Raw genomic sequence first — 15,363 nt, forward strand, 5'->3', positions numbered from 1 at the left:
CTAGTATTGGGAAATGAACCAGGTCAGCTGTCAGGTCTCTCAGTGGGAGAGCATTTTGGAGATAGTGATCACAATTCTACTTTCTTTACCATGGCATTGGAGAGGGATAAGAACAGGCAAGTTAGGAAAATGTTTACCGTAGATTCCGTACTACAGAGCGCACCTGATTAAAAGCCGCAGGCTCTAATTTTAGAAAGAAAATCAATTTTGTACTTGTACAAGCCGCACCGGATTTTAAGCCGCAGGTGTCCCACGTTGTAATATGAGATATTTACACAGAAAGATATTACACGTGAGGATTTTTTAACTTTTAATTAAATCCGTATGGTAACATAAACAAATACATATTGCAAATGCTTTTTTTCGAACCGTGCCTGTAACACGGCTACTTTTAAATATACATACACTTTTTTACTGAACAGTGCACGAACAACATTCCAATATCTCCTAACGACTGGTAAAAAAATATATACTGCAGCCTACCAGGAAAAGTTATTGATCGCCTTTAACTTAAAAGCAGCGTTCTCGCACGGGTCTAATGCGACCCACCTTTCCGTTTATCGCAAACCGGCATTTTCCCACAAGACGCGGCGAAACCGGATGTGACGTCATAGCATCCCGGGATGTAGTACAGAAAACAAATATACTTAAAACACTTCTAACTTTAACTAGAAAATACTAACAAATGAACGTTTCGGGCTGAGAACCTTCATCAGGACTGAAGAGGGAGGGGGGCATAGGGCCCCTGATCCCTCCCTCTTCAGTCCTGACGAAAAGTCTTGGCCCGAAACGTTGACTGCTTGTTTCCACGAATGCTGCCCGACCTGCTGAGTTCCTCCAGCTTGCTGTATGTGTTGGAAAGCATCAAGTTGGATAAGTCTCCAGAACTGGACGAGATGTACCCCAGGCTACTGAGGGAGATCGCTGAGCCTCTGGTAATGATCTTTGCATCATCAATGCGGATGGGGAGGTTCCAGAGGATTGGATGGTTACAGATGTTTTTCCCTTATTCAAGAAAGGGAGTAGAGATAGCCCAGGAAATTATAGACCAGTGAGTCTTACTTCAGTGGTTGGTAAATTGATGGAAAAGATCCTGAGAGGCAGGATTTATGAACATTTGGAGAGGCATAATATGATTAGAAATAGTCAGCATGGTTTTGTCAAAGGCAGGTCGTGCCTTACGAGCCTGATTGAATTTTTTGAAGATGTGACTAAACACATTGATGAAGGTAGAGCACGATAAGAAATACAGAGAAAGAATGTCCATTCCCTCTAAGTTCATGATTCGTAGATACCAGTGAGAAGGTGCTGTTGTTCTTGACTGAAGATAAGGAAGTTGTTCACGGCTCAGTTAGATAAACCAGTTGAAACTACACCCTGGATTGTGTGCATGTATGTATTGTCTATTTGTTCATTCATTCATTTTGAAATACAGTGCGCAACAGATGTTTCTGGCTCAATGAGCTCCACCATCAAGCAACCCCCAATTTAAACGAGCCTAATAACAGGACAATGTGCTGCTTTCCTGCTGGGTTCTAAACCAAGCTGATGTGCTTGAGTTGGCTTTGTGATGCCTTTCCCGCCATACAGAGCAGAATATTCCATTTATTTATTAATGGATATGTATAAATCTGTATACGTTGTTTGCATACTGTATTTAAGGTAGATACTCTACTTGTTTATTTTGTAATACGATTGTAACTATATTGTGGGGTGCATCACTATTTCATATGTCATCCTAAGTTAACTTTGTTGGTAATTAAAGATGGTATGTCCTTGTGGAAAATAAAAAGGACCTCTTTGCCTTCATTGGGGGGGGGGGGAGAGAGAGAGAAAGTGAGAGGTAGGGGATGCTGAAGGTTCACACTGGACAAGAATAAGTATGGAGCTATTATTGTGTTTACCTGTAGATATCATTTTGTAAATACTGGCATTTTTCTTTTCACTGATGTTTGTAAGTGCGATTTTTTTTTTACATGTCTAATAAACACCCTTGCACTAAAATGCTAGCAACTCCAGCCATTTTTTCTTTGGTCATAACCCACACATCTAACAAGTATGTACACCCACCCCCTTCCTGAGTCAGTGACCACTCTTTTGCTTTGCAGACATTGAAGAAGAGGTTTTTACAGTTAATTAACTTTATATATAAACATTTGATTTTAAAAATATAGAACACAATGGAAGCCTGATAGAAAGAGCTACGGACTATGAGACTGTGTCACAAAAGGTATAGATAAGCCATAATTTTGCTTATGGCCTTACAGGAAAGGGTACAGAGACTGGAAAATTATAGCTACTCGAAGTAACTGCAAAAGCTACAGTTGTTTTCTTTGCTTCAGAGGAGGCTGGAGGAGAGTTAATTAAGCTGCATAAAATTGGGAGAATCCAGTCAGAGTAACTGGGAGGGAATTATTTCCCTTGGCAGAGGAGTCAAACACCAGGGGCAGAAGCTTAAAGTCATTAGCAGTATTATAGCATTAGAGGGGAGGTGAGCTAACAAGATCCCATCCAGAAGGTGGTAGGGGATTGAACCTCACCCCTGAACAGAAAAGTAGTGCTGGTTTTAAATTGTCCTGTGATTAGGTTCGGGTTAATTGGGTTTGTTGGGATTGCTGGGGTGGTGTGGCTCGACGGGCTGCAAAGACCTACTCTGTGCTGTACAGTGACCAATTGACTGACTAACCAGTACAGTTTTGGACTGTGGGAGGAAACCAGAGCACCCACAGGAAACCCATGCATTCGTGGGGAGAACTCCTTACAGGCAGCACGGGAATTGAACTCCGAAGTCTGGAACCCCCAAGCTGTAATAGCGCTGTGTGAACCGCTGTGCTATCGTAGCATCCTGCCGCACAGCCCCAGGGTAAGGTTGCACTTCTATAAAACACTAGTTATTTGGAATATTGTGTTCAGTTCTGGTCACATTATAGGAAGGTTGTGGAAGCTTTAGAGATGGTGCAGAGGAGATTTACCTGGATGCTGAATAGACTAGAGAGCATGTCTTATGAGGTATGGTTGGACCGAACTTGGGCTTTTCTCTTTGAAGTGAAGGAAGGTGAGATGTGGCCGGTTAGATGGTAAGAGGCAGTGGTTGAGTGGACAGCCAGAGACTTTCCCCAGGATGGAAATGGCTAATACAAGGGGGCATCATTTAAGGTGATTGTTGGAAAGTATAGGGGGGGTAATTGTCAAAGGTTAAATTTTTTAAATAGAGAGTGGTGAGTGTGTGAAAAACTGTGCTGGAATGGTGGTAGGGCCAATACATTGGGGACTTATAAGAGTCTTAGATAGGTACATGGATGATAGAAAAATGGAGGGTTTTACAGGAGGGAAGGGATAGATCATCTTAGAGTTGGTTATAAGCTTGACACAACATCTGTGCTGTAATATTCTTTGTCCCATGCATGGCGTCCTTTGTTATTTCTTTGAATAATTCATGACACACGTCAACCCTTTAGTGAAACCCCACTTCAGTGTGAGTGGTTATGTCGCTCATGGGTCTCCAGCACACTGCAAGGGTGATGTCAAATCACACCTTGCTCATCATAATTGTGGCAGTATGGTGGCACGATGGTTAGCGTAATGATATTTGCAGCGCCATGACCCAGGTTGAATTCGCACTGCTGTCTGGAAGGAGTTTGTACTTTCTCCCTGTGACTGCATGGGTTTCCTGCAGGAGCTCCGGTTTCCTCCTATAACCCCAAAATGTTCTGGTTAGTGGGTTAATTGGGCACATGGGCATAATTAGGCGGGATCTTTAAGTAAGTAAGTAAATAAATAAATAATATCTTCCCTGCAAGAAGAATCATCACAGGTAGGGATAGGATTTGTAGGGGTGTGTTATGCATGCACAAACTGGGATTGAGATAAAATTGTTATGCTGTACAGGAGAATTTTTAGGCCGTGATAAAAATGCAAGTTTGTTTTCCTAATCTGGTTAACTGCTTTTCCGAATGGGCTATGCAGTCAGGAGACTGTTAGCAGCTGCAGTAATGACGGCAACTTCAGGAAATACTTACAACCCAAAAGCTAAGTACCTGTTTGACTAAGCTGTTAGTATCGGTGCTGTAAATATTTCTGTCTTCTGCTAGGAATTCTTTTCATTTGCAGCCAGGCCAGTGTCCTGCGTGTCTGGAAAATTAGTGAAAATGTTATTTCTGGCAGGAAAAGGCCAACTTATCCAAGTGTTAAATCCCTCCTCTGATCAAAAATGGAAAGTTTGGTCCCTGGTAGCTATTAAAGTAATTTTGCAGTTTGAGCCCCGCTATAGGTTGTTTTTAAAAAGAGTGTGCATGAGAGAGAGTGAGAGAGATGCACATAGACACAACCATATATATACACACACACACACACACACACACACACACACACACACACACACACACACACACACACACACACACACACACACACACACACACACACACACACACACACACACACACACACACACACACACACGTACTCTTGTTTACACTCTGCTCAGAAAATGCCATAAATGGATGAGGGCACTGTTGTGATTCCTCACTGTGACCTTCTGAGGCCTCTAATACATGAATCTGAGCCAAGCTGCTTGGCCAGTTACTGCAGGATCCTCTCTGCTCTGCGTAAATGTTCCGCACCACACTAAGTGCCAGAATTCAAAGCCTTCCCCGAAGAGCCGAGCAAGTGCCCTCTGTTTCAGAGCGGAATGCACGTCCTTTTCGTCCTACAAGTGCTTTGCTTGGGCAATACACGTGCACACACACACAAAATGAGGGGAGGATCTCAGCAGCTCTAACAGCTCCTATGGAGGGAAATGAACAGTTGAAAATTCAGACCGAGGCCCTTCATCAGGAGGGCATCTTAAAAAGGTGCCATCCATCAGTAAGGACCTCCGTCACCCAGGGACGTGCTCTCCTCTCAATCCTACCATCAGAGAGGAGAAGCCTGAAGATACCTTTTAGGGACAGCTTCTTCACCACCACCATCAAACTCTTAAACAGATTATGAACCAACCCATGAACACCACCTGACTATTTATTGATTTACCTAGCAATCTAGTGTGGAATAGGCCCTTCTGGCCCAATGAGCCGCACAATCCAGCAACTGGCTTATTTAACGCCACCCTAATCACGGGATAGTTAACAATGACCAATTAACCAACAAACCAGAACATCTTTGGACTGTGAAAGGAAATGAGCACCTGGAGAAACCCACACGCTCACGGGCAGAGCACTCCAAACTCCTATTCCCAGGGTGCAATAGTGTTACACTAACTGCCATGCTACTGTGATGTTCCTGTATCTTGGTACACGAAACTCACGCAGTCAGGGAGAGAACATTCAAATTCCTTACAGCGGCACTGAAATGGAACTCACAAATCCGAAAGCCTTGAGCTGTGATAGCATCACACTAACTGCTGTGCTACCACGGTGCTACTAAGTTTCTTTGTTCTCTTTATGTTCTACTTATTTAATTTATCTCATATATTTCTTACTGTAATTTATAGATTTTTATGTATTGCACTGTCCTGCCATAAAATAACAGCTTTCATGACATACACAAGTAATATTAAGCCAGATTCTGACTCTGTCTAAAGATTGACCCTGTGAAGGAGTCTGGTTGGTGACCCTCTCCACTAGCTCTCCAATCCCGTTGGTCATTCTTAAGTGCCAAGCAGTAAATCACAAAACCCGTGATATCTGGACTGGAATTGCACCCTCCTGTCATCCAGCAATCTTAAGGCCTCCTGTGCCAAAATAGGCTCTCATTACCTCACACCAGCAGAAGGTATTTTTAAACAAGCCCTCGTTCTCATCTGACACTCTCCACTTTCACTTGGACAGAGAAAAAACAGCTCCAGGCGAAGAGAAGCTACGTTTGTTAAAGCTGTGCCTGTGTAGGAAATTTCCACAGAGTTTCAGTATCAGAATCAGGTTTACTATCACTGGCATATGTCATGAAATTTTAAATACGAGAAAGTCTGTAGATGCTGGAAATCCAAAGCAACATACACAGATTGCTGGAGGAACTCAGCAGGTCAAGCAGCATCTGTAAAAATGAGTAAATAGTCAACATTTTGGGCTGAGACCCTTCTTCAGGACTGGTCAACTGTTCATTCATTTCCATAAATACTGTCTGACCAGCTGAGATCCGCCAGCATTTTGTGTGTGTTGTCATGATATTTGTTGTTTTACAGCCCATTACAGTATGATACATAAATGAAAATACTTTAAATTACAATAAGAAATATATATTGAAAATATTAAATTAAATAAATACAGAGGTAGTGTTCATGGGTTCACTGTCCATTCAGAAATCTAATGACAGAGAGGAAGAAGCTGCTGGTAAAGAATTGAGTGTGTGCCTTTAGGCTCCTGTACCACCTCCTTGATGGCATGTCCTGGGTGATGACTGATGTCACCTTTTTGAAGTGTTGTCTTTTGAAAGTGTCCCCAATGTTGGAGAGACTGGTGCCCATCATGGAGCTGGCTGAGTTTGCAGGTCACTGCAGCTTTTTCTGATCCTGTAGTGACCCTTCCATACCAGGTGGTGAAGCAACCGCTCTCCATGGTACATTTGTAGAAATTTCCGAGTGCCTTCGGTGAACTTCAAACTGCTTACCCTTTCCACGTCTGATTCCTCAATGAGGTCTGGTCCTTTGACATTCAAATTCTCATGGAGAGCACATTGAATGCTCTTCATGGTACATCTGTAATAATTTGCACGAGTCTTTGGCGTTGTATCAATTTGCCTCAAACTCCTGCTGAAGGTTAGCCACTTTTTAGCTTTCTTTATAATTGCATCAACATGTTGGGCCCATGATGGATCTTCAGTGATGTTGATGAGATGTCTCTCAGTTTGTTGATAGTGTTTTGATGTTGTGATTATAATTGCACAGAAAAGTGAGGTCATTTCAGATTGGATCTAAATCTATCATGGAACGTAGAAGAGCACAGAAACAGGCCCTTTGGCCCAGAATGTACTTGAGCTAATGACACCCAATTCAATTTCAAATTCAGATTCACTTTTTTATCACTTACATTGAAGCATACAGTGAAATGTGTTGTTTGTGTTAACAACCACACACCGCAAGTGTTGCCTCACATTCTGACCCCAACATAGCTTTTCCACAGTGTTCAGCAGAGCAAAATAAGCAGCAATAATAACACAACAAAACAAAACAACATCAATATAAGCCCCTTGCCAACCCACCCACCCATTTGTGATGGGCACTAGTCTCTCCAGCATCGGGGACACTTTCAAAAGACAACACTTCAAAAAGGTGGTGGGTGATCGGCCTCCAACCACAAGACAGACTGCCTCCAGGCCTCTAGTCCTTGGCCCTGGACTCTCAGACATTGAGCCTCCATCCTCTGGTCCCTGGCATGGACTCGGGCTTCAAGCTTCCAGACTTGTCAAATTCAGGCTTGCTCCTCCATACCCGCTGAGCTCCGGACTTCAACCATCACCTTTGCCTTTGGAATTTGCCGACCTCTGGGTATCGACCACATGACCCGCTGATCACGGGTTTGACTTTCAAGTTGCAGATCTTTGGCACTGGTGATCTGGGGAGTCACTGGCCCTCATGGCTCCTTCGGACCTCTACCTAATCCCTTCCACTGTGTGTGGTCCATGTCCCTCCATTCTCTGAATATTCATGTGCCTATCTAGGATCCTGTTCAATGCCTCCATCATATTTGTCTTCACCACCACCCAGGCAAGGCATTCCAGGCACCCAGAACTCTCTGTGTAAAAAGAACTTATTCCACACATCTCCTTTGAACTTTCCTCCTCTCACCTTAAATGTCTGCCTTCCAGTATTAGACATTTTGACCCGAGGGGAAATGCACTGGCTGTCTGCCTGTACCTTTGATAATTTTATATACCTCTATCAGGTCTCCCCACAACCTCTGCTGCTCCAGAGAAAACAACCCTAGTCTGTCCAATGTCTCCTTGTAGTTCATATCATCTAATTGAGGCAGCATCTTGGCCAACTTCTCCAAGGCCTCCATGTCCTTCCTATAATGGGGTGACTAAGGCTAGCAAATCACAATTAAATTTATTATCACTGACAATCGTAACATGAAATTTGATGTTTTGCAGCAGTCGTAATGTATTGTGCAAAGACATAAAATTATGTATAGTTCATAAATCTGATGGTGGAGGGGAAGAAACTATTGTTTTGTACAGGAGCTTGAAAACTCACAAATCACTGAGTGTGCATCTTCAGGCTCCTGTACTTTCTTCCTGATGGTAATAACATAAAGAGGGCATGTCCCAAATGGTGAGGACCCTTGGTGACGAATGCCGCCTCTTGAAGATGTCTTAATTGCAGGCAGGGTTGTGTCTGTGATGGAGTGAGCTGAGTCTACAACCCTCTGCAATTATGTGCTTTTGAGCCTCCATAACAGCCTGTGATGCAATCTCAGAATACTCTCCACCGACCGTCTGGAGAAGTCTGTACGATGTTATGGTGATTGAATCTCCTCAAGTTCCTAATGAAGTAGAGCCCTCTTCATGATTGCATCAATGTGTTGGGGCCAGGATAGATTTTCAAAGATGCAAGAACTTGAAGCTGCTCGCCATAACTGAAGTTTTACAAAGCCGCAGCATGATAGTGTTATGACAGTGTGTTTTATTTTTTCATGGAATATTTTTTGAGTGGTATAGAATTTGATCCTTGCCACCTGGTGACTTTTCACTAGATACGAGAATGTAGATCTCTTCCAAAGCAACTGAGATGAATAATAGAGATATAGAGTTGCATACTGAAGAAGAAACACAGCAGCAAGGGTCACACGAATAAGAGGAGAAAGTATATCCAGTTAGTCTCATTTTCCTGAATCCCTACATAGCTCAGCAGATTTTCCCCTTTTCCACTTTCCATGTACTGTATGGGCGGCATGGTAGTGTAGCGGCTCATGTAGTGCTTTACTGTGCCAGCGATCAGGGGTTCAATTCCTGCCACTATCTATAAGGAGTTTGTACATTCTCCCCATGACTATGAGGGTTTCTTCTGGGTGCTCCAGTGTGAGCCCACATTCCAAAGATATACAGGTTAGTAAGGGTTGAAAGCATACTGTGTTGGTGCCAGAAGCACCTCCAGCGCATCCTCGCTCTGTGTTGGTCGTTGATGCAAATGGCATGTTTCACTGAGTGTTTTGATGTATTTGTGATAAATAGAGCTAATCTTTGTATTTAATTGAAACTGCTTCTACTCAGCAATGTGTTTTATATCTTTCTTCTTCATCTCTTAATTTTGAGAATCTTCCATCAAATTTTCTGTGATCTTCAAACAAAACCAAAATAGAAATACGCATTGGTCAGGTAGCATTGGTAGAGAGAGTAAAAAAAAACTCACTGGACAGCTTGAGGAAGAATTTGGAGACCAAGAAATTCAATGATATTTTGGCAAAACCTTAAAAAACCAAGAGGAATTTGACCCTCACCAATTATTATCAAAGCAGCAAGGAAAGCATCCTATTTGGATGCATCATGGATTGGTACACCCTGACCACAAGAAACTACAAAACCAGCTCAGAACATCACAGAAACCAGCCTCCCCTCCACAGACTCTGCACTTTTTACTGCGTTGGTAAAGCAAACCGCGTAATTAAAGTCCCACCCACTCCGGCCATTCTCTATTCTCCCCCTCCCATTGGGCAGAAGATAAAAAAAGTCTGAAAGCACATGCCATCATGCTCAAGAACAGCTTTTACCCTGCTCTTGTAAGAATATTGAACAGTTCCCTAGTATGATAAGACGGACTCTTGACCTCACAATCTACCTTGTTGTGACCTTGCACCTTACTCTCTGCCCTGCTCTGCAGTTTCTCTGTAATACTGTATTCCTCATTGTTTTACCTTGATCTACCTCAAGTCAATTCAGTTCAAGTTCCGTTATCATTGAATCATACATGAATACCCATGAATACAGCCAGACAAGATAGCACTTCTCTTGGACCAAGGTGCAAAACACAGTACCAACAGTTACACACAGTACAAAGCACGCGTAGCACACACAAGATAGCAAGCACATGCAAGATAACAGTGAAATACAGCCATGCAAAAAAGAACAGTCCAGACCCTGAGTCCATGAATGCTGCAGAAATCTGCTGTCGACTACAATACATCTCGCCTTCTGCTGAGCAAATACTGGGGGGCAGCATCAACTCCAGCCTGGACCCAGTGGCACCCGGTGGAGAACACTGGTTTCGATGTAATGAATTAACCTGTATGGACAGCATGTAAAACAGGTTTTGCACTGTACTTTGGCATACATGATAATATTTTTTTAGTAGGGAAAAGGCAGGTAGGTGGAGCTGAGTCCACAGCCATATCAGCCATTGAATGGTGGAGTAGGCAGCACGGGCTGTTTGGCCAACTCCTGCTCTTATTTCTTACGTCCTTATGTAACCAATTTACCAATTTAAAAACAGCAAAAAAAAAATCAAACCATGTGAGCTTCACAAGTGCTGAATCTGTTATCCATCTTCATCTTTTATATCAGAACAAAATAGCTTCATTCCTTCTCAAAGTAATTTTGTTCCAAATTACCTCAGCAAGGCAGAGTTACTGCCTTATTAGTTAAAAGTGCTTTCAAGTAAAAATGGAATAATTCAGCTTGAATCAGGTTTTCCATAACCTGAAAACCTTTTTTTATTCTTTTAATGGAAGCTTTTCTTTGTAATTTTTTTTATTGCATGGTGGCTAGGGAGAGGGCTGAGCCATTAAGGGAGGAACTTGGAAAGAAAGCTATTTGAAAATTGATAATGCGGGCTTGAAGCAGAGAGATGCAGACTTGATTTCATGATTTATTGAGTTTAGGTGACGTAAATCAATGATGAGATCATCCTTGGCCCAACCTTGTTTCTAGCACCACTATTTTATGCCTTAAAATGTTAATCTTGTGCACTGCTCATTTAGCAAAAGCACTTTGAACTGAGGTTGCTGTTCTGTGGAGGCAGCACGAGACATGGCAAGTAGTGCTGCTCTGTAAAGCTCCAAGCACCCAGGTTCAGTCCTGACCTTGGAATCTGCCTGTGTGGAGTTTGCACCTTCTTTCTGTTACCTTATGGGATCCATGCAACATAAGAGAAGAATTAGGCTGTTCAGCCCCTCGAGTTTGCTCCATAAGACATAGGACCAGAATAAGGCCATTTGGCCAATCAGGTGTGCTCTGTCATTCCATCATGGCTGATTTGATATCCCTCACATCCATATTCTCCTGCCTTCTACCTGTAACCTTTGACGCCCTGACTAATCAAGAACCTATCAATCTCTGCTTTAGATATATCCATTGACTCTCTCCACACCTGTCTGTAACAGTGAATTCCACAGGTATGCCACCCTTTGGCAAAAGAAATTTCCCTGCAAATGTTCCGGTTGTCTCCCACAGATGTGGAACATGGTGATTTAATTGGCCACTATAACTTTACCCAACTATGTACAGAGTGATTAAGATTAGCTTTATTTATCACATGTACATCAAAGCATACGTTGAAATGTATCACTTGCGGTATGCTGGGAGCAGCTGGTAAGCATCGCCACGCTTCTGGCTCAAATTTAGCACACCTATAACTTACTAACCCTAAACTGTACATCTTTGGAATGAGGCAACCCACACTGTCATGGAGAGAATGTACAAGCTCCTTACAGACAGCAATGGGAGTTGATGGAAGGGTGAGGAGAATTAAATAAAAATTAATTCTATTGTAACAATGTACGATAGTCAGTGCAGGCTGAAGGGCCTTGTTTCTATGCTCTTCGACACAATGACAGAAGCTACTTTGTGAACAGCAAGAACCCACGAGCAGCATTTGGGTTGGCTCAGGGCAAAACTTGTCAGGCTAAGAAACCATATCTCTGCCCTTCTCCGAAAGGTGATTTGCAATCTTGTTTTGTGTCCTTAGTTACAGAAACTTGCAAACACAGCCTTGAAAATAATTTGGATGATGTGTAACTCGTGGTTGATGGTTGGGTTGGGTTGGGTTAAGTTGGAGACGCACTGAGTCAGCAACGCACTGACAACGTTTCCTCACATGGTGATGAAACGGTTGCAAGAGAATTGCCAAGATTGGAGAACAACTCAACCCAACCAAGCATGGCCTTGTTTAACATCTGAGAGTGGGGCTTCTGGGTGGAAGAAGCTTTCTCAGAATTACGTTCTCAGTCCTTTGCAAATAACAGAGGATCTGTATTGGGACCAGCAGGTAGGTGCCATCACAAAGAAGGCACAACTTTATTAGAACTCTTACTTTCCTAGAAGTTTGTGTGGATTCAACATGCCATCTAACTTGACAAACTCATATAGATGCACAGTGAAGAGTATCCTGACTGGTTGCATCATGGCCTGGTATAGAAACTCCAATGTCCAAGAAAAGTGAAGTCTATAGAAAGTAGATGGTCAAAGTCACTTGGATCACATTTCTCCCCATTCTGATGTTTGGTATGAACAACAATTAAACCTCTTGACCATATCTGCATTATCTTGCAGGTCTATAGGTGTACCCAATAAAGTAAGGCACCGAATGTTTTTGTGTCTGTGTGTGTTTAATGCTTTGGATTACTGGTTGTACTTGTGTCTAAGGTTCTCAGATGGTGCTGTTTGGAAACAAGTTCAGGGATTTGGACGCAGTGATGTGGGGAGCAGCACTGAACCAGTGAAGGAAATAAGCCTTTTCCCATGAAGTCCTCTATCCACTGTTGACACTTTGTATACATTGCACCAGGCAGATACATGAGCGACATTTAAGAGACTCTTACATTCAAGTTTAGGTTCAGATTTATTTATAACATGTACATTGAAACAGAGAGTGAAATGTGTCATTTGTGTCAACTGCCATACATTCCAGTGCCCATTTAGCATGCCCACAATGTTCAACAGAACAACACAGAACACATCAGAATGGAACATAACAATCAATAAAACAAGCCCCTTTTCCTCTCCCACTCATACAGACAGCCCTCCAGGCTTCAGCCATTGGGCTTTGAGAACTATGTAGGAGGGAAGCTCTAGATTGATCTTGAAGCAGGTTAACAGGTTAGCACATCATCGTGGGCCAAAGGGCCTTTAATGTTCTATTTTCTGTATGTAGCCAATTAAACGATTAGTGATTTTCTTTCAACCCACAGATACGTTATATTTCACAAACACAAGGATTACCAGGAGATCATTTACTAAATGTTGGGACAAAAACGACGCGGTTTTTCTCCAGAGAAACCGAAGGAGCATATTCAGGGTGGAAAATGAAGGTACTTTTTGAATTTGTTAAACTTGTTATCACATCTAAAGGTTTATTTCCAGTGAGGTGCATTTTGTTTTCTTTAGTTCCTGTTTTATTTGGTGCGTTCCTTTGACTAAAACTCACGCCATGTGTTGTTTCTCACCCAATATGTTTCTCTGTGACACAAGATATCAGTGGGTCATTTTTTGTATGATAGCTCAGATCCAGAGTTTGAATTGATTAAAGGGAGAAAAAGACATAGGCTTTTCTGTCACATACATCATGTTGTTTTGTGTCAATGAACAACACAGTCCGAGGATTGTACTGTGGGTAGACCGCAAGTGTTGTCACGCTTCCAGTGCCAACATAGCATGCCCACAATTTACTAACCTGAACGATTTAGAAAGTAGGAGGGATGCGGAGCATCTGGAGGAAACCCACGTGGTCACAGGGAAAACGTACAAGTTCCTTACTGGAATCGAATCCCAACATTACAGATGGCATTGGAAATCTTTACACTGACTGCTGTACGACCATGCCATTTAATTGTAATTAATTGGCAGCAAAGCCTGATGTCCGGTCCCTACATCAGCTCATCTATTTCCAATTTACCATTTGATCTTTTGACAGCAAAGACACTGTGTGGACAGAGTGGTTTGGAAAAAAAAACTTTTGGTACATTGCCCTTCTTAAATCAGAGTATTTAGTGCAGGAGTTGGGATGTTATGTTGAAGTTGTATAAGATGTTGGTTAGGCTAAATCTGGAGTATTGCGTACAGTTCTGATCACCTACTTACAGGAAAGATATCAATAAGATCGGAAGATTGCTGAGAAAATTTAAAAGGATGTTGCTGGGACTTGAGGACCTGAGTTATGGGTTCACTTGGACTAAGAGTCCTGATGGAGGGTATTGACCTGTAACATTGACTGTCCTTTTCCCTTCATAGATGCTGCCCAGCCCACTGAGCTGCTCTAGCATTTTGCGTTTTGATCCAAGTTTCCGGCATCTGCAATCTTATATAAAGTCAATTAACTGAGAAAGAAAACTGATTTGGGTGGATTTTCCCTCTATCAAACAAGTCATACATTACTCTTTTTCTTTTCTCAGACTCCAGAAGAGCACGAAACGGAAACAGGAATGAAATCGAAGGAAGCCAGAAAGTATATCTTTAGTAGTTTGGATGATATAGCGCACGTAAGTCACAGAATCATTGAAACAGGTCCTTTTGACTGTCCTCCACAAAAATGGTGATGTCTGTTACTTGAATCCCGTTTGCCCGCGTTAGGCACAGGTTCCCTCCTCTCCAGGTACCTGACCAAATGTCATTTAAACATAGTCAAAGTTATTCTCTCTTCTCCCCTCTTTCATCACGCAGAAGACAGATAAGCTTAAAACACACACCACCAGACCCAAGGATCTCTTGTACAATAAAGATGAGCTCTCGATTTCATAATCTACTTCATGGTGACCCTTGCACCTTGTTTGTCTGCCTGCATTACATTTTCTCTATAACTAACACTTTATTCTACATTCTGTAATCGCTTTTCTCATTGTACTACCACTTCATCTCTACTCTATGGTTACTGATGCCTAATGGAATGTAATCTACCTCCTCTTGCAGTTTGTTCCAAATTCTCACCATCGTCTGTATGGAAAAATTTACCCCTCAGATATTTAAACTTCTTTCCTCTCACCTTAATCACGAGGTCCTAAAATCGCCACCTTAGAAAAAAGATAGTAACTGTTTATCCCATCTATTCTCACTGATCTGTTCCCACAATCTATGGACTCACTTTCAAGGACTCTTCATCTCATGCTCTTGATATTTATTATCTATTTATTTATTATTATTATTATTATTTCTTTCTTTTTGTATTTATACAGTTTGTTGTCTTCTGCACTCTGGTTGGACACTTAGTTGGGTAATCTTTCATTGATTTTATTATGGTTATTATTCTATAGATTTATTGAATGTGCACACAAGAAAATGAATCTCAGGGTTGTATATGGTGACATACTTGTACTTTGTGAACTTTGAATGTATTTGAATGCATGCAGTATATGGAATAAGGTAGGTGATCTTGTAGTGCAGTTAGAGACTGGCAGGCATAAAGCTGTAGGCATCTCTGAGTCGTGGCTGATTAAAGATCAT

The 15,363-nt window shown here is 42.1% G+C and overlaps 1 protein-coding gene across 7 annotated transcripts in view; it reads left to right on the plus strand.

Moving 5' to 3' along the window:
• hipk3a (homeodomain interacting protein kinase 3a) overlaps positions 1 to 15,363 on the plus strand; it is a 238,865-nt gene that overhangs the window by 181,481 nt on the left and 42,021 nt on the right. For all 7 annotated transcript variants that reach the window (XM_073049871.1, XM_073049872.1, XM_073049870.1 and 4 more), the window contains 2 exons: positions 13,119 to 13,238; positions 14,319 to 14,405. In XM_073049871.1, the coding sequence (XP_072905972.1) occupies positions 13,119 to 13,238; positions 14,319 to 14,405 (207 nt within the window). The remainder of the gene's footprint in view (positions 1 to 13,118; positions 13,239 to 14,318; positions 14,406 to 15,363) is intronic.

Source organism: Hemitrygon akajei, chromosome 6, assembly GCF_048418815.1.
Source record: "Hemitrygon akajei chromosome 6, sHemAka1.3, whole genome shotgun sequence".
In the NCBI taxonomy this organism is placed as follows: Eukaryota; Metazoa; Chordata; class Chondrichthyes; order Myliobatiformes; family Dasyatidae; genus Hemitrygon; species Hemitrygon akajei.